Genomic DNA, 27,185 nt, shown 5'->3' on the forward strand with positions numbered 1-27,185 from the left:
GCCTGAGTATTTCAACTGTGTCTATAAAGGCTGCTGATTCATAGGCTTCCTGCACACAAGCGATGTTTTCATAATCTACAGTAAAATGGTTAGTAGGTGAGTAACGTCTTTTCTAAAGTTTACTTGCTGTAGCTTCGCATTTTACCTATTCAACATCCTTATTTTGCAGACTTTGTGTTACAAGACGTTGAGAGCAATTCAACTCTTTAGTAACTGTATCCTTGTTCAAATTTGTTAAGCTTTTTTTTACATACTGGTGTCTCAGATTGTATTTGAGTTTTTATTGTATAACTTAATTTTTGCCATGAATAATAAGTTACCTAATAGTGCTTTTCATTCAGGGCTGAACGGATATTAGATCAGCAGCCTATTCTTTTATTTGAATATATATTTCTATCAAAATGCATTTATGATAGAGAAATGTCTTTGTTTTATTTTCAGAATTGAGCATCCGGCTGGTGGTTACAAGAAACTATTTGAGACATGTGAAGAATTGAATGAACCCATTTCTGCTGTGGTTGTAGGTATGTGAGGAACGGATGTTAAACGACTCCTATTTGGTTTATAAGGGTTTGGGGTTTTATGAAGGCTAAGGCTAAGGATCATCACATTGCATTTTCAGGTGTGATACCAGCATGGCTAAGTGGTAGTTTGTTGCGTCTGGGACCCGGCATGTTCGAGGTGGGGGCTGAACCTTTCTACCACCTTTTTGATGGCCAGGCCCTGATGCACAAGTTTGACCTAAAGAATGGCCATGTGACCTACCATCGCAAGTAAGTTCGTCTGCATGTTTATGTTGACTTAGGTGATGCTAACTGTAACATTCTTGCTTCAACGGCTGAACACGGGGCTCGAACCAGTGATCCCCCGAACACAATGACCACTGTCATCAATCTTCAAATTAAGAGACCACCGCAAATTGAACGCTTCAGTTCCTCACTCAAAACTTTCCTTTTCAACATTTTTGTAAAGAAAAGAAAAAGGTGCAGTGGTCAAATTTTATTTCCGGAGCTGGACTTTATTTACTATTTGGTTCATTTGCCAAAGCTTCAATTTGTGAACTGTACTTTATCCCAGATGGCTGAACATACAGTGAATATACTGACAGTGACACGTTCCTACACTTCTGATTTAAAAGGATTCCATGGCATTGCAGACTGCCGGCTTTAATTTGAGGGTGGTTTTATCCATATCGGATTAGCCACTTGAATGTTTTGGACATACACTACCATCTGCACAACATTCCTCTAAGCCAAACTACAAATAGACCAAAAGGGACTATTGTGCACTGGAAAAAGGTCATGCAGACAGATGAGACAAACATGAACACATACCAGAGTGATGGCAAGAGAAAAGTGTAGAGAAAAAACAAGAACTGACATTGCACCTCGTCTATGAAATATGGCAGAGGGGGTGTTGTACACTGCTTTCAGATAGTATTCAGAACCCTTAATTGTTAACACGTTGTGTTATATACTTAATTTATAATTGATTAAATGTTTTAGCCATCACACTGTGCCATAATGCCGAAGCAAAAACATGTTTTTCTACCAATTTATTCAAAAATAAATAAATGTACATAGGTATTCAGACCCATTATTCAGTGCTTGGTGGAAGTACCTTTGGCAATGACCACGGCTTCAAGACTTCTTCTGTATGCCTCTACCACCTTTGCATTCCCGGATTTGGGCAGTTTCTCCCATTATTCCTGGTACTGTAGATCCTCTTAGGGTCTGCCAGATTGAATAAACTGGTATCTTCAGGTCTCCCTACAGATGTTTAATGGGATTCAAGTCCAAGCTTTGGCCGGGCCACTCAAAGACATTCACAGACTTGTCTCAAAGCCACTCCAGTAGCTTTGAGACAAGTCTTGGCTTTGTACTTAGAGATTAATCTTCAGTCTGAGGTCTTGTGCGCTCTGTATTTTGTTAGTTCATTCTTCCCTTCCTTTTTCCTCATGCTCCCAGAGACCTTCAGGTGGCATGTAATAGGCCTTTTACTCAGATTTAGCCACTCTACCACAAAGCCCTGATTGACAGAGTGCAGCAGACCTGACTTTTCGCACGAGTAGTTAGTTTGTCCGGACAGCTTGCTCTAGGAAGAGTCTTGGTGATTCAAACACTTCAATTTAAAAATGACAGAGCCCACTGAGTTCCATGTAATGCTTTATCAATATTTTTGTAACCTTCCCAAGATTTTTGCTTTGACAATTCTACTGGAGGTCTACAGAGAGTTCCTTGGATTTCACTCTGACATGCAATGAAGTTTGGTACCTTATACAAACACATGTACCTTTCCAAATCATGTCCAATCAATTCAGATTGCCACAGGTGGACTCTAGTCAAGTTATAAAGACATTAAGGATGTCAACATGTCAGAATACTTATGAACATGAGTTACACTTATTTTCAATAAATTGGCAGAAATATACAAACAAAAAAAGTAATCAATTATAAATTAAGTCTGTAATGCAACAAAATGTGGAGAAAGTGAAGGGGGTTGAATACACATTTTCCAAAGGCAGAATTTTGGTTGCCAGAGGAAATGGCTCACTTGTCTTTATTGATGATTGCGGCAGCAGAATGAATTCTGAAGTATACAGAAACACATGGTCACCACAGGTCTCAAACCAATTCCACAGAGGGCCTAGTGTATGCTGGTTTTAGTTTTTTTTCCCCTTTAGATTGGTGCCCCGTTCAGACCTTAGCAACCAGATCAGGGGTAAATCCCAACTAATTAGTGACCTTATTGGTCAGTCAAGCACAAGGTAAAAGCGCAATCCTGATGACACTCGGCCCTCCATGGAACCAGTTTGACACCTGTGCCCTAAACCCACTGGACGGCCCAAACACACTGCAAGGAAAAGTTGTTGGCTGGCCAAATCAATCACCCGATCTAAATCCAATTAAGCATGCTTTTCAAATGCTGAAAACAAGACTGAAAGAAAAACAAGCAGGAACTGAAGGCTTCAGTACTTCGTCAGTCAATATATCCAGTGTCTGGTGATGTGTTTGGGTGGCAGACTTCAGGCATTTATTGCATGCACATGATATGCAGCCTAGTATTAGACATGACAAATGTACATAATCTTTCCAAAAACATTTAGTACCCTTTAATGGAGGGGGACTATGTATGGTTCAAACTCAAATTAAAACAGACAGTCTAACTTGCCATGAAAAATAATTCCATGCTTAAAACAAAATGGTTCCCTTGGCTCAAAACTTTCACCGGAATGTTTTGATAACCTCAGGGAGGGATGTTTCTCATTAAAACAGTCAGTAGCTACCAAAACGAAGTGTCTGATCCTGCTGCTGTTGTTTTCAAAAGCTTATAAAACAGGGCTGCCCAGCCCTGTTCCTGGAGATCTTCTGTCCTGTAGGTTCTCTCTTCAACCCCATTTGTGACTAACATGATTAAGCTTTTCATCCAGCTAATTATTAGAATGAGGTGTGCTAAATTAGAGTTGGAGAGAACCTAGAGGACAGTAGATCTCCAGGAACAGGTTTGGGTAGCCCGGTTCTAAAATAACTCAGACTGAAGAGGGTTAAGGCATTCCTTATCCGGAATGTTCCAAGCTACATGTTGTTTCAATTATATTGGTTTTAACATTCTCCTCTGCAGATTTATCAAAACAGATGCCTATGTGAGAGCAATGACAGAGAAAAGGGTGGTCATAACTGAGTTTGGAACAGCAGCCTACCCAGACCCCTGCAAAAATATCTTCTCACGGTCTGATTTCTTCTAATTTTACGATAATCAAGTCACCATGATGAATTGTCTGATGAAAATGTCATCATTCAATAATATTTGTTTTCTACATTGTTTTCTTTGAAGGTTTTTCACCTACTTTAAAGGGATTGAGGTGACAGATAATTGCTTAGTGAACGTGTACCCAGTTGGTGAGGATTTCTATGCCTGCACAGAAACCAACTACATTACCAAAGTGGACCCAGACACACTGGAGACTGTGAAAAGGGTATGTGTAGCATGATGTACTATTTCAAATGTATTGAAAATAAGAATGATCACAAACATAAAGTCTAAGAGAATGTTGTTTCTCCAGGTGGATCTTTGTGACTATCTTTCAATCAATGGAGTGACAGCTCATCCACACATTGAAAGTGATGGAACAGTGTACAACATTGGGAACTGTTTTGGGAAGAACATGTCACTAGCCTACAACATTGTTAAAATTCCCTCCACACAGAAAGGTTGGTTCTGGATTATGTGCTGAAAATATGTTCTCAAAGTAATTTACAGTTGTACATATTGTAATGGGGCGAGACACAGTGTTCTGGGCCCTGGAGGGCATTTATTAACTCAAAGTGGATGAAATCAAAAACAGAAGTGAGCTTAAAAACCCAGGTGTGGGGACCAGCATCCCGCTCCTTACTACTTCCACTTTCTGATACCCGGAGCTGCTTTCTTAGGGGCTCTTTTAGCTCCTCCTGACCAGGCCTGATTGGGGCAGGTGTGCCTTGTTAAGGGGGGGCAGCTGAGCTGCATTTACTTACAGCAACTGGGCTACATTCAGGTGGTTCTCTCTGGGGCGTTGGTCTGACACGGCACAATATACACTCACCTAAAGGATTATTAGGAACACCTGTTCAATTTCTCATTAATGCAATTATCTAATCAACCAATCACATGGCAGTTGCTTCAATGCATTTAGGGGTGTGGTCCTGGTCAAGACAATCTCCTGAACTCCAAACTGAATGTCAGAATGGGAAAGAAAGGTGATTTAAGCAATTTTGAGCGTGGCATGGTTGTTGATGCCAGACGGGCCGGTCTGAGTATTTCACAATCTGCTCAGTTACTGGGATTTTCATGCACAACCATTTCTAGGGTTTACAAAGAATGGTGTGAAAAGGGAAAAACATCCAGTATGTGGCAGTCCTGTGGGCGGAAATGCCTTGTTGATGCTAGAGGTCAGAGAAGAATGGGCCGACTGATTCAAGCTGATAGAAGAGCAACTTTGACTGAAATAACCACTCGTTACAACCGAGGTATGTAGCAAAGCATTTGTGAAGCCACAACACGCACAACCTTGAGGCGGATGGGCTACAACAGCAGAAGACCCCACTGGGTACCACTCATCTCCACTACAAATAGGAAAAAGAGGCTACAATTTGCACAAGCTCACCAAAATTGGACAGTTGAAGACTGGAAGAATGTTGCCTGGTCTGATGAGTCTCGATTTCTGTTGAGACATTCAGATGGTAGAGTCAGAATTTGGCGTAAACAGAATGAGAACATGGATCCATCATGCCTTGGTACCACTGTGCAGGCTGCTGGTGGTGGTGTAATGGTGTGGGGGATGTTTTCTTGGCACACTTTAGGCCCCTTAGTGCCAATTGGGCATCGTTTAAATGCCACGGCCTACCTGAGCATTGTTTCTGACCATCCCTTTATGACCACCATGTACCCATCCTCTGATGGCTACTTCCAGCAGAATAATGCACCATGTCACAAAGCTCGAATCATTTCAAATTGGTTTCTTGAACATGACAATGAGTTCACTGTACTGAAATAGCCCCCACAGTCACCAGATCTCAACCCAATAGAGCATCTTTAGGATGTGATGGAACGGGAGCTTCGTGCCCTGGATGTGCATCCCACAAATCTCCATCAACTGCAAGATGCTATCCTATCAATATGGGCCAACATTTCTAAAGAATGCTTTCAGCACCTTGTTGAATCAATGCCATGTAGAATTAAGGCAGTTCTGAAGGCGAAAGGGGGTCAAACACAGTATTAGTATGGTGTTCCTAATAATACTTTAGGTGAGTGTACACCGATGAGCCAAAACATTATGACAACTTACAGGTAAAGCAAATAACATTGATCATCTAACAAGGGCACACGTCAAGGTCTAGGTAGATTTAGATGGTATGCAATCAATCATTTCTCGTTGATAACGTATTGGTTGCAGGAGACATTGGGAGTAAAGACCTGAGTGAATTTGACACAGGCCGAGTGGTTGCGGCCCGACGACTGGGTCAGGGTACCTTTGAAATGACAAGGCTTGTGGGGTGCTTCTGTTCAGCAGACGTGAGTACCTACCGACAGTGGTCCGAGGAGGGACAAACCACAAACAGGCTACAGGGTGTTGGGCGCCCAAGGCTCATGGATGTGCAAGGGCAACGAAGGCTATCCCGTCTGGTCAGAAACGACAGGTCTACTGAGGCAAAAGTCACAGAAAATGTTATTAATGGTCATGGGAGGAAGGTGTCACAAAACACAATACATCACACCCTGCGTATGGAGCTGTGTAGACGCAGCCCGGTCGGAGTGCCCATGATGACCCGGTCCACTGTTCAAAGCACCTACGATGCGCACACGAGCATCAGAACTGGACATTGGAATGGTAAAAGGTTGCCTGACCCAATGAGTCTCGTTTCCTTTTACATCACATGGGCCATGTACATGTGCGCCATTTACCTGGGGAGGTGATGGCACCAGGACGTCCTCTGGGAAGACAAGCCGGTGAAGGGACTGTGATGCTCTGGCCAATATTCTGCTTGGAAACCCTGGGTCCGGGCATTGATGTGGACGTCAGTTTGACACATGCAACCTACCTAAACATTGTTGTGAAACAGGTACACCCCTTCATGGCAACGGTATTCCCTAATGGCAGTGTCCCCATTCAGCAGGATAATGCACCCTGCCACACATTCTTCAGGAATGGTTTGAGGAACATGAAGAGGCCTCCAAATTCCCCAGATCTCAATCCGATAGTGGATCTGTGGGATATGCTGGACCAACAAGTCCGATCCACAGTGGCTCCACCTTGCAACTTACAGGACTTGGAGGATCTGATGTTAATGTCTTGGTGCCAGATACCACAGGACAACTTCATGGGTCTTGTAGAGTCCATGCCTCAGCCGGTCGGCGCTGTTTTGGCGGCATGCGGAGGACCAACAGCATATTAGGCAGGTGGCCATAATGGTTTGGCTCATCAGTGTAAGTCAAATCGCAGACCCTGAACCAAATGTCTATTGAGAGGACACAGTTAACAATTCTGTTATTTCCTTCTTAGTTATTTAGCAGATGCACTCTTTCAGAGTGACTTACATGAACAGTTGGGGCTCAGCATCTTGCTCAAGGAATGTTTTTGTTTTCAGACAAGTCAGATCCTATTGCAAAGTCTGAGGTTCTTGTGCAGCTCCCCAGCAGCGAGAGATTCAAGCCCTCCTATGTTCACAGGTTAGTGACAATATTGATGATTGTCTGCACATTCTTGCTTTGAACATTCACATTAAAGGAGAATTTCACTTTTCATTAAGTTCATGTTAGATGGGTCCTTACCCTGGAGCTAGTTATGATTGTCAAAGAAAACTGAACCATGGATTATGGTTTCTCTTGGACTATCTTCTACTTCAAGCAATAGGAACCCTTTTACATCAAATTGAAACAAAGTGAAGTTCTCCTTTACATTTATTTAAATATGTTTTCTGTGTCCTCAATTAGCTTTGGAATGACGGAAAACTACTTTGTCTTTGTTGAGACTCCGGTGAAGATCAACCTTCTAAAATTCTTGACTGCTTGGAGCATCTGGGGCACAAATTACATGGATTGTTTTCAGTCAAATGAAACCATAGGTGTAAGTGAATGAAACTCAATTACTTTTCTCAAACTGTATTCAAGGCTGGCAATTATTTCAATGATAATATTGAATACATTTTGTATTTATATTACAAACAAGTTATGCTCTGAATGTTGTTTGGCAAAGCTGTGGTATATGACCATATATACCAGAGGTCTCAAACCGGTTCCACGGAAGGCCATGTGTCTGCAGGTTTTTGGGTTTTCCTTTAAATTGGTTCCCAGTTCAGACCTAAACAACCAGGTGAGGGTAGAAACGAACCAGTTAGTGACCTAATTAGTCAGTTAAGTACAAGGTGAGAGCGAAAATCTGCAGACACTCGGCCCTCCGTGGAACCGGTTTGAGACCTCTGCTATATACCATGGGCATTACAAATAATTCATTTTAATTAATCTTACTACCACTTTATAATAGCAACCTGTGCCAAAGAACAGCCCTCAGCTATGGTATAATGGCCATATGCCACACCCCCTTATTCACCACTGCTTAAATATACACTTAATGGCCAGTTTAATAGGGACATCTATCTAGTACTGGGTCAACCCCTTTGCCTCAAGAACAGCCTTAATTCAGAAACGTTCTACATGGCTGTTATTCCATGCGGACACAATGGCATCATAATGTTGCAGTAGATTGGGCAGCAGTATGTTTATGCTGTGAACAGCTTGTTCCATCTCAACCCAAACATGATCTGTAGGATTGAGGGTCTAGGGACAACACAGGCTACTCAACTAACCTCTGGCCTAGCAATGTTGTTCCAGTCCTCAATTGTGCAGGGGATTGTGTGTTGGGAATAGTTTTTTTGCCAATCAGTGTAATTCAGGATGGTTGTGTGCTGAAATACCACTTCCATTCACTTCCAAGGGTCAACAAGTGGTTTGTTAATCCACAGTATTAACAGATTCTTGATAAACCCCAGACTGTCATGGTTGATGTCTGGTTAAAATAAATCGTTTTGGTTGAAAAGTAACTGAAAATATACTTTTTTATTTTCCTAATTATTTGATATCCAATTCATGATTAAGGGCCTGCTTCATTGTAACTCCCTGCAGACGGGACAGTAAATGTTGAGGTACACTATGACTTTCAAAGCACATGCCATGCCATTCTGCTTCTAACACGCTTCTCACGCAACCAAGAAGTCCCACCAGAATCCTTATGTGCTGGAAGGAACGCACTCTGCCTTCTACCTTGATTAAGCTCACAGATGCCACATCACCACAAGGAGTTGCCGACGATGCAAGGCCACCAAAATGTATTACTAACCTCCTAAAACTGGACAGAGTTGGATAATTGCACCGCTTTCCAATGGAACCAAGAGGCTAATTATTTTCCTCAGTAGATTCTGAGATCCTGAAACTGGTGTGCGTAACACTGACTATCATACTACACTGAAAGGGTCTAAGGTCACAAGTTTTGTCCAAACTTGCTGGTATGCCTGTTGTATATAGCAATCCACTGCCACATGACACTGTAGGAGTAACCAATTTGCTTCACGTGTATCTATTGAAGTGGCTACTGAGTGTATATTTATAATAGTACTATACTGTATAGTCGCAGTGATGCCATCTTTTCTTTTATAAACTTGTTTCTAAGTTCAAGATTAAGTTGTATTTCTGGGGTTTCTGAGACAGATTTTACAGATTGGCTGAGCACTTAAACGGTTGCGTGGCTCGTTCTGTCTGTCTCTTATATAGATTTATTTTTTTAAGAAGAAGAATACATCAGTGCCAGTTTTGTTTCAACTAACTGTCAGTTCCTGATGTTTTAAGAACATTATTAGAGGAATTGCCTTAACAATGTAACTTGACGCTTCTACACTCTCGTGGATGCAGCAAGATTTGGCATTAGTTGGCTCACCTATCATGATATATTGCTAGTTTGCTTTGGGATTCTATAATAAACACTATACAATTGTAATTACATTTTATATTAATGATTATTATTATAGTCATCTTGCTATTACAAATGTCTTCATCACCATTTTTTTTTTTTGGCTAGACATGGTTCCATCTGGCTACCAAGGACCCTGCAGTATACATCGAGCACAAATTTAGGACATCCGCTTTCAATCTTTTCCATCACATCAACAGCTATGAGGATGATGGTTTCATCGTGGTTGACCTGTGCACTTGGAAAGGGTAGGTACTGTCCTGGTTAGTGTAATAGTTTAGTGAATTTAGCATTAAACGTGTGTCCAAGATAATAGTCCAGTGTATATGTTGTTTTGGTACAGTCACGAATTTGTATACAACTACCTTTATCTGGCCAACTTGCGGGAGAACTGGGAGGAAGTAAAGGCAGCAGCTATGAGGGCACCTCAGCCAGAGGTGAGGAGATATGTTCTTCCCATGGACGTCCACAGGGTAAGCTTGGTGCTGTCAACATAGTAAGTCCTGCTGTCATATGAAAATATAGGACCATATCAGTGAGTGGTGTTTCCCTTTGGTACTTACAGGAAGCACAGGGGAAAAATCTGATTTCCCTTCAGTATACCACAGCCACTGCCGTGATGCGAAGTGATGGAACAATCTGGCTTGAGCCTGAGGTTCTTTTCTCTGGACCACGACAAGGTGAGAATCAGCGGTGCAGATAAACACTATAAGCATAGTATTTTCAAACTTTAGTGCAGTGCAGATAAACACTAAAAGCATAGTATTTTCAAACTTTAAAGGTCAAAATGTTATTCTAAAATGTTAAAGACACATTTGAAGCTTTTTCAACAATGACCTGGGAGTAGTTAGGGTTAATCTCCTTGCCTAACGACAGAACACTGCTGGTTCAGGGCTTCAAACCAGTCATATTCAATCTTTTCATGTGTAATGTTTTTCCTGATTAAATCAGCCATTTAAACTCCTTTACCATTGCAGCTTTTGAGTTTCCTCAGATCAACTACAGTAAATTCTCTGGAAAGAACTACAGCTATGCCTATGGACTGGGCCTGAACCATTTCATCCCTGATAGGGTGAGTAGTGTGCAGACACTAATGGTACACTACCCATGTCTGATTGTGGGGATGAGTGCAGGCGTGGCACGTGGTATCAGAGTCTCAAGTATATAACCAACAAGACCCTACACAGCTTCTACCTGTAAGCCATGAGACTCAAACTCAACTGGTAAGTAATTACCAAAGCGCTTCCCAGCTATCCAGTGTTGGTATTATCTGCACGCACACACACAAACAAACCTAAATTACCTCATACCCCGGGACATCAATCTACTATTAGTATCTTTAAATAGCCAGGTTGTGTTTTTTTTTATTTTTATGTTCCTTGTTATTCACAGAACTGGGTACATATTTTGTGTATTGCTCCTATGTTTATTTTTGGAGAATTACCTGTTTTTAACTAAACGTGACAAAATGTGTTTTTGATTTGACTGGCAAAAACCTGCTGGGACTGTCCTTCAGGGAGTGTGTTAACTGTTCATCTCCAGATCTGCAAACTGAACGTGAAGACCAAGGAGACGTGGGTGTGGCAGGAGCAGGACTCTTATCCCTCAGAACCAATCTTTGTGCAGACCCCAAATTCTGTGGAGGAAGATGACGGTAATCAGTGATTTCAACATCATGACAAACCCACAGCATACGAGTTGCGATGTGATATGACCGTTTGGAGCATTCCTTTCCATACCGTCAGGTTTTTTGTGGTTTTGATCCAGCTTATTTTACATCCTGCTAGGGGTGTTGCTCAGCATCGTGGTGAACCCCGGGGCCGACCAGAGGCCTGGGTTCCTCCTTATCCTCAACGCCAGGGACCTGACAGAGGTCGCACGTGCTGAGGTGGAGGTCATCATCCCAGTCACCTTTCATGGGATGTACAAGCCTTAAGGCTATATTTATAGCATCACAGTACCACTTCACACAGCGAAAGGAACAATAATAATTTTGTTAGGAATATATTTTATTTAGATATCTTGTGATGTAATTTTAATGATATTTTTTATATTTTCCACATTGTTAGAATACTGAAGACAACCAAACTTTGAAATAGCACATATGGAATCCAGTAGCAACCAAAAGTGGATGTCTTGAAGGAGTTCCCATGAATGCTGTTGGCTGCTTTTCCTTAATTTTACGTTCCAGCTCATCCCAAACCATCTCAATTTGATTGAGGTAGGGTGGTTGTGGAGGACATGTCATCTGATGCAGAATCATCATGTTCCTTCTTGGTCAAATAGTTGTTACACAGCATGTAGGTGTGTTTTGGATTATTGTCCTGTTGAAAGAAAATGATAGTCCCACTAAGCACAAAACAAATGGGATGGCATATCATTGCAGAATACTGTGGTAGCCATGCTTGTTGAGTGTGCCTTGAATTCTAAATAAATCAGGTGTCACCAGCAAAGCACCCCGAAACCATCACACCTCCTCCTCCATGCTTCACAGTGGGAACCACACATGTAGAGATCATCCGTTCACCAACTTTGACAGTGGTTGGAACATAAATCTAATTTGGACTCAGACCAATGATCAGACCAAATGACTGATTCCCACCAGTCTAATGTCCATTTATTGTGTGTCTTGGCCCACGCAAGTCTTCGTACTGGTGTTTCCTCTGGTGGTCCTCATGAGAGCTAGTTTCAACATAGCACATGATGGTTTTTGCAACTGCACTTGAAGAAACATTTACATTTCTTGAAATTTTCAGGATTGGCTGACCTTCATGTCTTAAAGTAATGATGGACTGTTGTTTCTCTTTGCATATTTGACATAACTAATTTGCCCAAACACATTAAAAAGGAAAGAAATTCTACAAATTAACTTTTAACAAGGCACACCTGTTAACTGAAATATATTCCTGGTGACTACCTCATTACGATGGTTGAGAGAATGCAAAGTGTGCAAAGCTTCTTTGAAGAATCTACAATATGAAATGTATTTTGATTTGTTTAACACTTACTGGTTACTACATGATTCTGTGTGTTATTTCATAGTTTTGATGTCTTTCCTTTTATTTTAAACTGTGGAAAATACTAAAGAATGAGAAGGCGTTTCCACACTTTTGACTGCTACTGTATGTATTTGTTGGTGTTGCATGTATATGAACTAGGTGATCATGACATTTGTCTGTTTGTGTGCATAATTTCTAAATCCATGTGGTACTGCATGTCTAAACATTGACCCTCAAACTATACTGCATTCTCTAAAATAGATGCCTAGCACTCATTAGCTAAACAGCAATTGAAAGATTACTTAGTTAGAATCTAATTTTTCATTTTAGACTTATTGAACAAATGTATTCTGTTACTTTTGTACAAATAATAAAAACATTAATTGCATTTAGTTTTACTTATATATTAGAAATCCCAAATGCTGCTATTCTTGTTATCAGCAAGTCATGTTAAAGTAATGAATGCCCCCTGAACAATCTGAAAGCGTTAACAATGTACTGTAAAAATACAATGTCATTCTTTCTGTTTTATCTTTTTATTTTCAAATAACTATGAGCAAAATGTGTGCTATTTAGAATATTAGAACCAGCACTTCATTTCCATCATATTTTCCAAATAAGTGTGAATGACAAAATTCGGTCAACATTTTTACATGTTTAGTTGAACCATTCAAACTATAAGTTAACAAAAATATAAATGCAATGCATTAAATTATAATTAAAATATGTTCAACCTAACAGGGTGGAATGAAGCATAACAAGGTGAAAAGCAATACATGCTGACAGTTGTCATTCATTCATATATACAGGTACTGGTCATAAAATTAGAATATCATCAAAAAGTTGATTTATGTCAGTAATTCCATTCAAAATTTGAAACTTGTATATTATATTCATTCATTACATACAGACTGATATATTTCAAATGTTTATTTCATTTAATTGTGATGATTATAACTGACAACTAATGAAAATCCCAAATTCAGTATCTCTGAAAATTTGAATATTACTTAAGACCAATACAATTTTTTAAATGTTGGCCAACTGAAAAGTATGAGCATGTACAGCACTCTATACTTAGTTGGGGCTCCTTTCGCCCGAATTACTGCAGCAATGTGGCGTGGCATGGAGACGATCAGTCTGTTGCACTGCTCAGGTGTTATGAGAGCCCAGATTGCTCTGATAGTGGCCTTCAGCTCTTCTGCATTGTTGGGTCTGGAGTATCGCATCTTCCTTTTCACAATACCGCATAGATTTTCTATAGGGTTAAGGACAGGCGAGTTTGCTGGCCAATTAAGAACAGGGATACCATGGTCCTTAAACCAGGTACTGGTAACTTTGGCACTGTGTGCAGGTGCCAAGTCCTGTTGGAAAATGAAATCTTCATCTCCATAAAGTTGGTCAGCAGCAGAAAGCAAGAAGTGCTCCAAAACTTTCTGGTAGACGACTGCATTGACCTTGGACCTCAGAAAACACAGTGGACCAATGCCAGCAGATGACATGGCATCCCAAACCATCCCTGACGGTGGACACTTTACACTGGACTTCAAGCAACGTGGATTCTGTGTCTCACCTCTCTTCCTCCAGACTCTGGGACCTTGATTTCCAAAGGAAATGCTAAATTTACTTTCATCAGAGAACATAACTCAGCAGCAGTCCAGTTCTTTTTGTCTTTAGCCAAGGCGAGAAGCTTTTGACACTGTGTCTTGTTCAAGAGTGTCTTGACACAAGGAATGCGACAGCTGAAACCCATGTCTTGCATACGTCTTTGCGTGGTGGTTCTTGAAGCACTGACTCCAGCTGCAGTCCACTCTTTGTGAATCTCCCCCACATTTTTCAATGGGTTTTGTTTCACAATCCTCTCCAGGGTCTGGTTATCCCTATTGCTTGTACACTTTTTTCTACCACATCTTTTCCTTCCCTTCGCCTCTCTATTAATGTGCTTGGACACAGAGCTCTGTGAACAGCCATCCTCTTTAGCTATGACCTTGCGTGTCTTGCCCTCCTTGTGCAAGGGGTCAATGGTCGTCTTTTGGACAGCTGTCAAGTCAGCAGTCTTCCCCATGATTGTGTTGCCTACAGAACTAGACTGAGAGACCATTTAAATGCGTTTGCAGGTGTTTTGGGTTAATTAGCTGATTAGAGTGTGGCAGCAGGTGTCATCAATATTGAACCTTTTCACAATATTCAAATGTTTGGAGATACTGAATTTGGGGTTCATTAGTTGTCAGTTATAATCATCAAAATTAAAAGAAATAAACACTTGAAATATATCAGTCTGTGTGGAATGAATGTATAAATTATACAAGTTTTCCTTTTTTAATGGAATTACGGAAATAAATCAACTTTTTGATGATATTCAAATTTTATGACCAGCACCTGTATGTACACACGTACACACAGGAACTTCTCTATAAAACATATTTTAGAATTGTTGAATTTCTGCAAGAAATTTTGCCTAACAAGGTGGAGTGAGTTAGACATATGGATTAACATCATGAAACGTTGTCGCTTTCCCCTCTCAACTGTTGTCATTGTAGCAAGGGGTTTGTTAATTGAAGGACAGGAAGAACAATCAAACCGGTGAAAAATAATAAAAAAATACAATATTCATGGGAAAACCATTTTTGATGAGAGATTTTAACTAGTACTACAAAATAATTAGTTAATAATCAATTCCTTAGACTTCTCAGAGAAGTTGGTTAGTAAAATAACCTACATACACAATTAGTGTTCAAAATGCATATAAAGCCATTTCTTTTACCATATGTTTGTGTTTTTAAGGTTAATCACACATGCTCTTAATTAAATCTTTTAGAATTTACATTTCAATAATTATCAACTTAGGACATTTTATTTTCCTGGCAACCGGATTATACTATTATATACAGTATCTCACAAAAGTGAGTACACCCCTTAGGGATAAACTCACTTTTGTTGCAAGCGGTTTAGACATTAATGGCTGTGGGTTGTTTTATTTTGAGGGGACAGCAAATTTACACTGTTATACAAGCTGTACACTCAATACTTTACATTGAGGCAAAGTGTCCTTTCTTCAGTGTTGTCACATGAAAAAATATAATCAAATATTTACAAAAATGTTGTTTGTGAGATACTGCAAATTTTCTGTGATCAGCATTTAAAAAAAGTATTGAGATGAATCCATTTAAAAAACAAACAGTGAGGCAGTGTTAGAATCGAAGTAATGGAGTCCTTAGTCTCTTTTTGGAGAGTTGGTATTCTTGTTGCTTCATGATTTTCAGACAATCACTTAAAACCTAATGAAATATCAAACAAATATACATATAAGTAGGAACATATGTGTAAACTCACTAATATTGTCACAATAAAATAAGGTGCAACACTTTACAGTGTTCATTAAACCCGTATCCTTTAAAAATTTCCAAGAAAACCACAAAACATAACTAAAATGTTCAGTTGCATAAGCCTTTCAGGGATTCACATTTTCCATGGAAACCTCAGCAGCTGCTTCCATTCAATGAGTAACAGCAAAAACTCTGACCTATACATACAGTATCTCACAAAAGTGAGTACACCCCTCACATTTTTGTAAATATTTGATAATATCTTTTATTGTGACAACACTGAAGAAATGACACTTTGCTACAATGTAAAGTAGTGAGTGTACAGCTTGTATAAGTGTAAATTTGCTGTCCCCTCAAAATAACACAACACACAGCCATTCATGTCTACCGCTGGCAACAAAAGTGAGTATACCCCTAAGTGAAAATTTCGAAATTGGGCCCAGTGTCAATATTTTCCAGCACTGCCTTAACTCTCTTGGGCATGGAGTTCACCAGAGCTTCACAGGTTGCCACTGGAGTCCTCTTCCATGACGAGATCACAGAGCTGGTGGATGTTAGAGACCCTGCGCTCCTCCACCTTCCGTTTGAGGATGCCCCATAGATGCTCAATAGTGTTTAGGTCTGGAGACATGGTTGGCCAGTCCATAACCTCATCAGCTTCTTTAGCAAGGCAGTGGTCGTTTTGGAGGTGCGTTTGGGGTCGTTATCATGTTGGAATACTGCCCAGTCTCCGAAGGGAGGAAATCATGCTCTGATTCAGTATGTCACAGTACATGTTGGCATTCATGGTTCCCTCAATGAAATGTAGCTCCCCAGTGCCTGCAGCACTCATGCGGCCCCAGACCATGACACTCCCATCACCATGCTTGACTGTAGACCAGACACACTTGTCTTTGTACTCCTCACCTGGTTGCCGCCACACGCTTGACACCATCTGAACCAAATACGTTTATCTTGGTCTCATCAGACCACAGGACATGGTTCAAGTAATTCATGTCCTTAGTCTGCTTGTCTTCAGCAAACTTTTTGCAGGCTTTCTTGTGCATCATCTTTAGAAGACGCTTCCTTCTGGGACGACAGCCACGCAGACCAATTTGATGCAGTGTGTGGCGTATGGTCTGAGCACTGACAGGCTGACCCCCCACCTCTTAAACCTCTGCAGTGACACTGGCAGCACTCATACGTCTATTTCCCAAAGACACCCTCTGGATATGACGCTGAGCACGTGCACTCCACTTCTTTGGTCGACTATAGCGAGGCCTGTTCTGAGTGGAACCTGTCCTGTTAAACCGCTGTATGGTATTGGCCACCATGCTGCAGCTCAGTTTCAGGATCTTGGCAATGTTCTTAAAGCCTAGGCCATCTTTATGTAGAGCAACAATTCTTTTTTTCAGATCCTCAAAGAGTTCTTTGCCATGAGGTTCCATGTGGAACTTCCAGTGACCAGTATGAGGGAGTGTGAGAGCGATAACACCAAATTTAACACACCTGCTCCCCATTCACACCAGAGACCTTGTAACACTAACGAGTCACATGACACCGGGGAGGGAAAATGGCTAATTGGGCCCAATTTGGACATTTTCACTTAGGGGTTTACTCACTTTCGGTTTAGACAGTAATGGCTGTGTTATGTTATTTTGAGGGGACAGCAAATGCACACTGTTATACAAGCTGTACACTCACTACTTTACATTGTAGCAAAGTGTCATTTCTTCAGTGTTTTCACATGAAAAGATAAAATATTTACAAAAATGTGAGGGGTGTACTCACTTTTGTGAGATACTGTAAGTGGCGGGCTGCTGTGATGCTCAAAGAGATTTACCTTCCTTGTGTCCTGAGGAAGAATTACCCCATCATCCCACAGCCTGCCAGATGAGAAAAATGCAGAGCTCTCCTTCTCTAACCTAAAAGGATGAAATCCTGTTGTTAACAAAAATCCTCAGATGGTCTACTATGACAAACAACATATTAATAACATTCCTGTGTGAATGACAGTTATGCAAGATTGGGATGATGATTTTTTTAAGGTAATATGATGACATTCATTAAAAAAAAGGCTTTAAAAGAACACAAAAAATAAAGCATGAACAATCAATGACATAGTTCGCCATAAATGGATATTGCATTTTACTTTGAGACTTAAATATGTTTATAACCCATTGCTTTCTTCCATATAGATAAGTCAGTTGGGCTATATCCATACATTATACAGAATTCCAATTAAATTCCTCCTTGATCTTCAACACTGTCTTGCACAAAAAGACTTTTCCTAAACACAAAACTAAGGGCATATTAGCCTATGTTGTGATTCGTTTTTTAATGTCACATAGGACAGATAATTTATTCTTGTTACATACAACTAATTCAGCAGATGCACTCATCCAGAGTGACATACATTAATGAGTTCATACACTGAACAAAATTATAAACGCAACACTTTTGTTTTTGCCCCCATTTATCATGAGCTGAACTCAGAGGTCTAAGACTTTCTCTATGTACACAAAAGGCCTATCTCTCTCAAATATCGTTCATAAATCTTGCATGGCCAGCATTGAGCATGTTTTGGATGCTCTGGATCTGCGTATACAACAGCATGTTCCAGGTCCTGCCAATATGCAGCAACTTTGCACAGCCATTGAAGAGAGTGGACCAACATTCCACAGGCTACAATCAACAACTTGATCAACGGTTGTGAGGCTGGTTGGATGTACTGCCAAATTCTCTGAAACGCCTTTGGAGACAGCTTATGGTAGAGAAATGAACATTCAATTCACAGGCAACAGCTCTGGTGGACATTCTTTGAGTTCAGCTCATGATAAATGGGAGCAAAAACAAGTGTGTTGAGTTTATAATTTTGTTCAGTGTACTTTCCTGTACTGGCCTCTGCAATCCAACCCACAACTAAGAGACGCCTAGTCAGCTATACGGGACTATACTAATAACCATTTGTGGTCCTCAAAAGTTACAAATGTTTTGGATCCTGGAGATTTTAGACAGTAGCGATTAGCTCAAACTTATATGCCATTTGGACTGGGATGAAAAATGTGCTCTTGCTATATTTTGCTACAAGTTGTCCGCAGGTTGCAAAAAGAATGATCAGTATAGTGATCTCTGACTACTTCTTCTGTTTAACCAGTAAATAAGCTACATTTACACATCTGTGCACAGCCATTCAGAATCACTAATGTAATATATAACAGGCCAAGTGAAATTCTTAGTGTCACCCAAACCAGTGGTTCTCAAAACTTTCCTGGGGACCCCCAGTCAATCATACAGTGGTGGTGAACATAAAGAACCTTTTTCCTTCAGTCCTTCAGGTGGCATGTCATATGCCTTTACCTCAGGACTGGCTTCAGACTAGCCACTCTACCATAAAGGCCTGATTGATGGAGTGCTGCAGAGACGGGTCTACCCATCTGCAGATTAACTCTGAAGCTCTGTTAGAGTGGACACTGAGATCTTGGTCACCTCCCTGACCAAGGCCTTCTCCCCCAGTTTCTTAGTTTGCTGGACAATCAGCTCTGGGAAAAGTCTAGGTGGTTCCAAACTTCTTCCATTTCACAATAACGGATCTCCCTGTGGTCCTCGGAAATTTCGCTTCACCAATTTTATTTGTCACTTTCCCCAGATCTATGCCTCAAAGATTTCATCTTGGAGGTCAATGGTGAGTTCCTTAGACTTCATGATTTGTTTTTACTCTGACTTGCACTATGAAGTGTGGGTGTGAACTTTTCGAAATCATGTTCAATCAGCTACAGGTTTTAAAGACATCCAGGATGATTAAAGGACACCAGATGCATCACATCTCAACATAGAGTGGTATGGCAAAGGGTGTGAATACTTATGTACATGAGATATTTAAGTTTTTATTGTCAATAAATTGGCACATTTCTATTATGGGGTAATAAGTAGATTGGTTGCAAAAAATGTTTAATCAATTATAAATTAACTCAAAAACACAAAATGTAGAGAAAGGTAAGGAGTCTGAATACTTTCAGAGGGCACAAACGGTTTTACACCTCAATTCATGATTAAGGCCTGCTTCATTGCAGCAACTACCAGCGAACCAGGGACAGTCGATGCTGGAAAGTGTGTACCTTTTGGGGGGTATGCCTTCTGAAGCACATCCGATGCTGTTTTCATTCTTATCATGCTGCTCTTTCAACCAGGAAGTGTTGTTCGGAATCTAAACCTGCAGACAGGAACATGCTATCCAGCCCTCAACCTTAACTGAGCTCACAAGTGCCTAAGCCACCACAAGGACTTACTAGAGCACAACAAGGCAAGTCAGCCATATTTGATTACGAACCCCCAATCTCCTTGTGCGTCGATTTACAGAATCTTTGGACTAACCCGCAAGCAGGATTCAAACCCTGGTCACAATGTCGTAGGTAACTGTGAGTCAATTACTTTAAAGATGCACCCTTCAGGCAGTCTGGTCAGCATCTTCGAGGTCCAGGATGGAATAATATAGTCCAAGACCTTTGCCAAGACCTTCCTCTCCTCAAAAACCCAAATAAATTCATCCCGTAATATCAAACACTGCAATATTACAGCCATCTTAAGACACGTTGCACATGGCCATGAACGATGAAAACTCCAGGTATAGTATAATATTCTTCAGGCAAATATGTGTCTGTAGTCGATTAGTACATTTCTTTTTTTTATGAAAATGTTCACAAATAGGCTGATGCTTTTTAGTCACTAATTACGATATGCACAACCACCAAATGTACAGACATATCTTTAAGAATATTTTACTGTCATAACATAGGCCTACGTTCAAAACCAGATCAAATATGAAAAGGGTTTTTCATTCAGCAACTCCCCAACCCTGATGCTTTAGATATCTTACCTCTTATTGATTTTTTCAACATCATCGTCCTCTTGTGCCAAAGCTGCAGAGTGACCAGGGGCCATCAGGGACACTTTGGCATTAGGCCATAAGAATAGAAAGTTTGGGTCAAAGGACCTACCACACTACATTAAGTAAACCATAGAGCAGAGTTTTAGTATTTTCAGTATGTTTCAATATATTATGAGAATGCGTTTATTTCAATATATTATGAGAATGTGTATGCACTATGCAGATTAGACAATTGTACAAACCATAGCATAACTATCAGAGCCATGGCATCCCCCAATCACAAGAGTGATTTTAGGAACAGAGGCGCATGCCACCGCAGTCATCATGGAAGCCTGAGCCTTCAGTCTGTTGGCGTTGAGCTCGGACTACAGAAACGAGAAAGGATGCACGCTCACAGTTAACGGTTCTGTTACATTTCCATGGTGCATTTATCCAGAGCAACTAACATGATGGAGGACATAGGGTTAGAGGGACTTGCTCAATGACACAGATGTTTCACCTTATGAGCTTGGCAATTCAAACCAGCAACCTTTCAATTACTGGCACAATGGTCTGACCACTGGCTATCTAGCCATCTCTTGCCCAAGTGTAACACCTGCCTAACCTTGTTGACACTGGCAGTAAATTCCACAACCATGTTCGGAATTGAGTCTGAGAACTGGGAGTATAATAGCTGATGAAACACTGATGACATGTATTGTATCCAAAGCTGGCTAAATTCCTGAGGAGTGTTTCTTTACAAAAGAAGGGGCCTCTCCATGCTCTTCGGCACCAGTCTTTGTGCTTCATAAAAAAGGGTTCTTGTATTCTGGGTTGATCGCTAAGAGTTGCCTGCAGTGCCTTACCTGTGAATGGGAGAGGGTCTGCTCTGGTGCTGGGACGGTGTTCTGTAGAAATATCAGAGGAATATCTCGCTGATCACAGAGTTGGACAAAATGGCTGCCTTTTAGTGACGCGTTGTGCGTAAGCTCCCCATTGCTCGCCACGATGCCAACCTGATGCCTGAAGAAAAATTTACAAAACAGGCATTCAAGTTTTTCCATTAAATTATTTGTTGCCCTGTCCAATTGTTTGATGGCCATCACTTGATGAAGATCACAGTACCCTCTGCATCTACAACATTTTGCTGCCATGGCAACGAAATGCTCTCATAGAAGCTTTTGTAAAGCAAATGAAAGCTGGCTGAAGAGATTTATTTTGCCTTGTGTTCTCTATTCTCATTCAAATGGGTTGCCCATCTTAATCCAGCTCTTTTTTAGGGAAAGATATGAATAGTGAGAACAGAGAATCACACTAATCTGATATGCGAATTAACAGGGTTAACTGTTAATCTCATGGGGCTCTTTGGTTTAAATGTCTCCTTCAGAAATATTTCAGGCAATTACTGTTATATGAACATCGAGATTTTAAGAGGTTTCAATACACTTGTATTTGATGAAGCAATTGTTTGAAGCAAGAAAACATTTAAACTTGTATGCATAAATAAATTGTAAAACGGTTAGCTTGAATCTTAATCTAAACATTGTAAGATGATGAGTAAATAGTTCAGAATTAATGACTGTTACCCATAAATTCTGGCAAAACCAGTAACAAGGGTTGTTCCATATCGAGCCTTGAATTCCTGGAACTTACTCCCATCAGTCAACCGACTCAGTATCTGTAACGGAAGAAATTACAACTTTCTTTTATGGAAATTAGCCCAAAGAAAATCACATTTAGATATGATGGTAGACATTTTAACACTTTGGTCTGATCATTTCCTCAATCTCCAAAAGATGAAGACAACAGTTCACCTGAAAAGACCAACAACAAAAAAAAATGTATTGGTTTCATGTGCATTATACTGTACTAGACATTAGAATATGAGTAAGAATTTCCTCTGGTTTAGTAACATGTTTAGGGGGAACTACAACAGAAGGAAAAAACAAATAGAATGCTTTGAGTGACAGTTCATATTTTGCTCTCGAAATGCACATTTACGATAGGAAACTATTAATAAAGTAGTCCAGTCTGCCTGGAAAGAGCATTAAAAATGTATTTGTTAAAGGCTGTCATACTTGCTTCATTGAAATGAATTTGATGTTACAGTTGCACTAGAAATGTAAGGCCATTTTATAAGGGTCCTACTCAAGATCTATAGAAAATGTAGTACATGTAAATAGTTGACTTAGTCTAAATTGAATGTGACATCCAGTCCAACTGTATATCCTCATAATCATCTGATTTCTCAGGCACTTTTTGAGCTTGGTTGGTCAACTTTAAAAAGTGCTTTTGAAGAACCGAATCAAGCACAATTCTACATTCTGTATGCAGCATTGCCCTGCCTTCCCACCCACACAAAATGTTGCTGTGTTGACTATGCAAAATCGTACTATAAAAGACAATCTCGTTCAAATGAGCAACATTTGCCAACACAACTAGCTAAGTTAAAAATGTTGTGCACAATACACTTAAGATGAACAGATTGTAGCAATATACTTTGTTCATTACATGACAAACAGAGGCTCATCCTGTTAAGGACAATGGCGCCATTGTTCTGGGGTAGCCATAGCGCCGTAAGGCTGCCTAGGCAGAGAGCTCTATAAATATTGTACAGGATTAATCATTTAAAAGCATCTTTCTTTTAATCTTTTTACATTACATTTTCAGTTGCCAATGGTGTATAGATTAGTCCAGAAGATAAGTATTTGTTTTCAGCCCAGAATTCATGGTTAATCAGCATTTGAAGATTGCCAGCAAGCAATGTTAAAACAGCCAATTATTTGTTCTTTTGGCATTTCCATGTTCAGATTCCATAATTTCATTAGGCTTACTGAAAGTTATGAGTGGCCTGCCATCATTATCCTGAGTAAGTGGATAGATGCAAAACCAACAGCATCCCATTCTACAAGGTCTTAATGGATGGCTACAAGAAGCAGTCATACGGCAAGGACACATTGCGCCAGTGAGACAGCTTATCATCATGTTGTTACTGTTTATCAAACTTAGTGATTCCAAACTATGAATGTAAATGTAATGTAAATAAGGTACAGTTTTAAATCTTGGAATGTGAAGTGCATTTTACACTGGCATATGTTTCTATGAGATCAATTTATTTTTATCAGGTAGGTTGACTGTGAACACATTAGCATTTTCAGCAACAACCTGGGAGCAATAAGAGTTAACCGCCTTGCTCAGAAACAGAACAGATGTCTCATCTTTTTTGTTCAAGGATTTGATCTACCACTCTTTCAGTTACAATCTTCAACAACTATAATCCTCAAAATCTCACCTTTCAGGAAACAGTTTCCTCTCTAATTACAGCACTTCCCTGACTAGGACAACAGAAAAAGATCCAACAAAGTCATAGGAGTTATGGAGGCATATTTTTGTGCTTGAAACGTTTAGAAGGACTTTTAGGTGTAACCAATTTCATGACAATTTCAACTGCGTTGATCACGTGACCACAATGCAACTTTAAGTCAGTGCGTGTGTGTTGAGCTGACCAGTTTAACATCCAGGCTGTGGTCGTAGTCACAGGGGGCCAGGCCCATCAACTCCTCAACACTGTGTAAAGGCTCCTCCACCTCTTCCACCTCCTCTGGCAACTCAAAGTTGAGGGTGGAGATAATGTTGCGGGTGGTTTCATAGGCCTCCTTTTCCAACAAGGCGAAGTGGTCCACACAGCCACTGACTCTGAAACAACAGAGGGGAGGATTGAGGCTGTTCGTGAAGCAGCTGAGAAACTTCACTAAAACAGACGTTTCTTTAGTGAGAACTTGGACCAGAAGCTTCTCAGGCTTTCCATTCACTCACTCTGCATGGAGTGTGGCCCCACCCAGATTCTCTGGGGAGACTTCTTCCCCTGTGGCAGCTTTCACTAGTGGCGGTCCTCCCAGAAAAATTGTCCCTATCCGGTGCACCATCACGGTCTCTTCTGCCATGGTGGGGATGTATGCACCACCAGCTGTACACGAACCACATACCACTGACACCTAGAGGAAATAAATATTATAACATGTGTTGAATGGGTTGAATTTACTGGGGCCATACTAGTAAATGTTCATTTGAATTTTAAGTTAAGCATCAGGCAACTAAAATTCTTGAAGTGTTAGGTGTTAAAATGATACACGGTGGATGGTTTCAAACCAATGGCATTTCAATAAGTAAATGAAAACTATGTCAATCATTTCAATTGGCTGTAGCAAAAACTTAATTTTAATGTCACAAATATGTTGCCTAAAGATTATGTAAGCTTTGCACATATTTTCTCACTTGGGGGATCTTCAAGGCCGACATGATGGCTTCATTGTAGAAAGTACGTCCACCTTGGTTTTTATCAGGAAAGATCTCAGACTGTGAGTTGAGTAAACATGAAAGTATTTATTTGGTTAAATCTATTTTTGTTTGATTGCACTTTCGCAGGTTTCCCAATGATTACAGAGTTGATTTCGTACCTGGAGAGGAAGAAAAGCACCTCCACTATCCACCAGATAAACACAAGGCAGCCTGTTCTGGATGGCCACATCCTGGGCTCTGAGCTGCTTCTTCACAGTGATGGGGTAGGCAGTACCAGCACTCACAGTGGCATCATTAGCAATAAACACACACCATAGCCCATTGATTTGACCTATGCCTGCAACAGTGCAGATTACCCAAATAAGGTTTTTATTTTCCTCTTATTGTAGTGAAAATAAATTAATAGCATGTAAGTCGCTTTAGAGTGAGAGTTGCAGACAAAAACTAAAGTCACATAGTTGTGTATTAAAATTGTAGAAGTATTCGTCACAACAGAATCTAGCACCATTTCCTACCAGTTATACAGCCTGCTGAGGGAATGTCTCCATAGGGAAGGCCCATTCCAGCAAAAGGAGAGAGCTCAAGGTAGTAGCCATCATCAAACAGCATGCACAGACGGTCAGTCACCAACATCTTCTTGTTTCTCTGGGTGTGCCTCTTTACTGCATTCTCTCCACCTCCCATTTTTACTTTTTTCATTAACTCAGAATACCTGGAAGGGCCACCACAATTAGAATACTATATAGGTCCGGCAACTTCGTATTTATCAGAAATGTAAACATGATTGATCAACTGACATTGATTATGTGTATTACATTTCTATTTACCTCTGTTGGCATGCCTGGCTGTTTTTTAGGTTAGCCTCGAAAACACTGTTGTGAATAGGCTTGAGGGATTCATCTAAAACTGGAAAGGCACTTGGTAATCGCTTTCTCTGCGATCTGGTGCTCATCAAACAGGCTGACACCGGCTGCTGCCAAACTCCGTCTGAGAGAATGTGTATCAAAGGTCGCCTGCATGTGTTGACGCCTAATATTATTGAGTGTAAACAGCGTTTTAGAAACCTGTACGTGGTTGGTGTGCAAGGGTCAACGTCATAACCACCAGGACATAGTCTGCCTTTGGTCCGCAAACCCCTGAAAATCCAAAGTACATATTTTATAGTTGTTTAAAGGCAATATCAATCTTCCACTCAACGTTTCTTGAATATATAGGTCACAGCACCCCGGTTTTATACCAGACATTTACATACACATTAACAGAATCTCAAAGTAACTGAACTACCGCGGGCAAAATGCACTAAAGTACTTACCTTAAAAGGCAACCGTACATGACGGTTTAGATTTGTAATATATTTTACTAAATAAACTTCACTCATTTACATTCGTTCACACTGGTTCTAGGTAGGTGTTACATGTATTGACGTCTGGACGGAAACAAAAGTGAGCTTTTAATTCCCTAGTTGGACCAAATCCCATGTACACCACTTGAGGGCACTATATGCTAACAGAAAAAAGATGATCCATGTCACGCAATAGCAGAACCGGCTTTAAAAGCGTGTCATATTCCGCAATAAATGCATATTTTCGAAGTTTTCATTCAACAGTAATCTTCATGAATTTTGTGCATGTTTGAGGAGGGGTGGGGATTGCAAACCAATCATCCACAGTACCTTTTCATCACAACTAATCAAGGGTTTTATATTCTAATTATTTCAACGAAATAAATGGATACATTTTATTCAGAAAAAGTCTTCCCAACAAACGTGCGTATTTCAAACAACAGAATAGGTCTTATAGTTCTTAGTTTTAGAATACCTCATTTCGTTAATATGCTTATTACATGACCTACAACTATTTTTAACATTTATTTAGTAAATTTTTTTTCAATGATGTGAAACAAAAACACAAAAAAAATCACTGGATATCTTATAGATTAAACTGAACCTTTCGTCTCTGTGCTAGCTCATACCAACATTTTTCAGTTACTATACCACCAATATAATTTTGCTTTGCTCTGTATCCCTGAAATACCTACGGAAAAGGATTAGTGCCAAGCAATAATAAAAAATAATTAAACCATCTCGAGATTAAAGTCATTATAATGCGAGATTAAACTCGTTACATTTTGAGAAAAAAGTCGAAATACAATCTTGAGAATAAACTCATTAAGGTGAGGGAATGGAGCTTTTGAGTTGTATTGGTGGTGTTTTCTCA

At 40.2% G+C, this 27,185-nt stretch overlaps 2 protein-coding genes across 4 annotated transcripts; one reads left to right on the forward strand and one right to left on the reverse strand.

The window, feature by feature from the left end:
• LOC105011682 (retinoid isomerohydrolase RPE65) lies at positions 1 to 13,022 on the forward strand. 2 transcript variants are annotated; one of them, XM_020048706.2, is made up of 14 exons: positions 1 to 88; positions 442 to 524; positions 623 to 773; positions 3,622 to 3,729; positions 3,835 to 3,976; positions 4,064 to 4,211; positions 7,125 to 7,206; positions 7,471 to 7,603; positions 9,608 to 9,747; positions 9,843 to 9,972; positions 10,065 to 10,179; positions 10,477 to 10,571; positions 11,042 to 11,153; positions 11,287 to 13,022. In XM_020048706.2, the coding sequence occupies exons 3-14, from the start codon at positions 673 to 675 to the stop codon at positions 11,433 to 11,435; spliced, it is 1,455 nt and encodes a 484-aa protein (XP_019904265.1). In that variant the 5' UTR covers positions 1 to 88; positions 442 to 524; positions 623 to 672; the 3' UTR covers positions 11,436 to 13,022. The 2 variants fall into 2 exon arrangements, with proteins under 2 accessions (XP_019904265.1, XP_010870202.1); XM_010871900.4 differs by having other exon boundaries at positions 5 to 96.
• Positions 13,023 to 15,531: 2,509 nt separating this feature from the next.
• Positions 15,532 to 26,505, reverse strand: si:ch211-198n5.11 (methylcrotonoyl-coenzyme A carboxylase 2). 2 transcript variants are annotated; one of them, XM_010871902.4, is made up of 13 exons: positions 26,282 to 26,461; positions 25,797 to 26,105; positions 25,485 to 25,681; positions 25,128 to 25,306; positions 24,946 to 25,026; positions 24,487 to 24,665; positions 24,177 to 24,366; positions 22,257 to 22,348; positions 21,537 to 21,693; positions 20,934 to 21,056; positions 20,680 to 20,804; positions 17,647 to 17,728; positions 15,532 to 15,776 (listed from the first exon to the last, which is right to left on the reverse strand). In XM_010871902.4, exons 1-13 carry the CDS (start codon positions 26,299 to 26,301, stop codon positions 15,690 to 15,692), a joined length of 1,821 nt encoding a protein of 606 aa, XP_010870204.1. In that variant the 5' UTR covers positions 26,302 to 26,461; the 3' UTR covers positions 15,532 to 15,689. The 2 variants fall into 2 exon arrangements, with proteins under 2 accessions (XP_010870204.1, XP_019904264.1); XM_020048705.3 differs by lacking the exons at positions 15,532 to 15,776; positions 17,647 to 17,728 and having other exon boundaries at positions 20,674 to 20,752; positions 26,282 to 26,505.
• Between the last annotated feature and the right edge of the window lie 680 nt (positions 26,506 to 27,185).

The sequence above is a fragment of the Esox lucius genome, chromosome 8, assembly GCF_011004845.1.
Source record: "Esox lucius isolate fEsoLuc1 chromosome 8, fEsoLuc1.pri, whole genome shotgun sequence".
Lineage (NCBI taxonomy): Eukaryota > Metazoa > Chordata > Actinopteri > Esociformes > Esocidae > Esox > Esox lucius.

Coding starts and splice junctions, on each gene's coding strand:
- si:ch211-198n5.11 (XM_010871902.4), bottom strand. CDS start 26,301: ATGTACGGTTGCCTTTTAAG. Junction 25,307..25,484: donor CTCAGCAGGCTGTATAACTG/GTAGGAAATGGT, acceptor GCACTGTTGCAG/GCATAGGTCAAATCAATGGG. Junction 25,027..25,127: donor GTGCTTTTCTTCCTCTCCAG/GTACGAAATCAA, acceptor CTCAACTCACAG/TCTGAGATCTTTCCTGATAA.
- LOC105011682 (XM_010871900.4), top strand. Junction 7,604..9,607: donor AGTCAAATGAAACCATAGGT/GTAAGTGAATGA, acceptor TTTTTTGGCTAG/ACATGGTTCCATCTGGCTAC. Junction 10,572..11,041: donor ACCATTTCATCCCTGATAGG/GTGAGTAGTGTG, acceptor GTTCATCTCCAG/ATCTGCAAACTGAACGTGAA.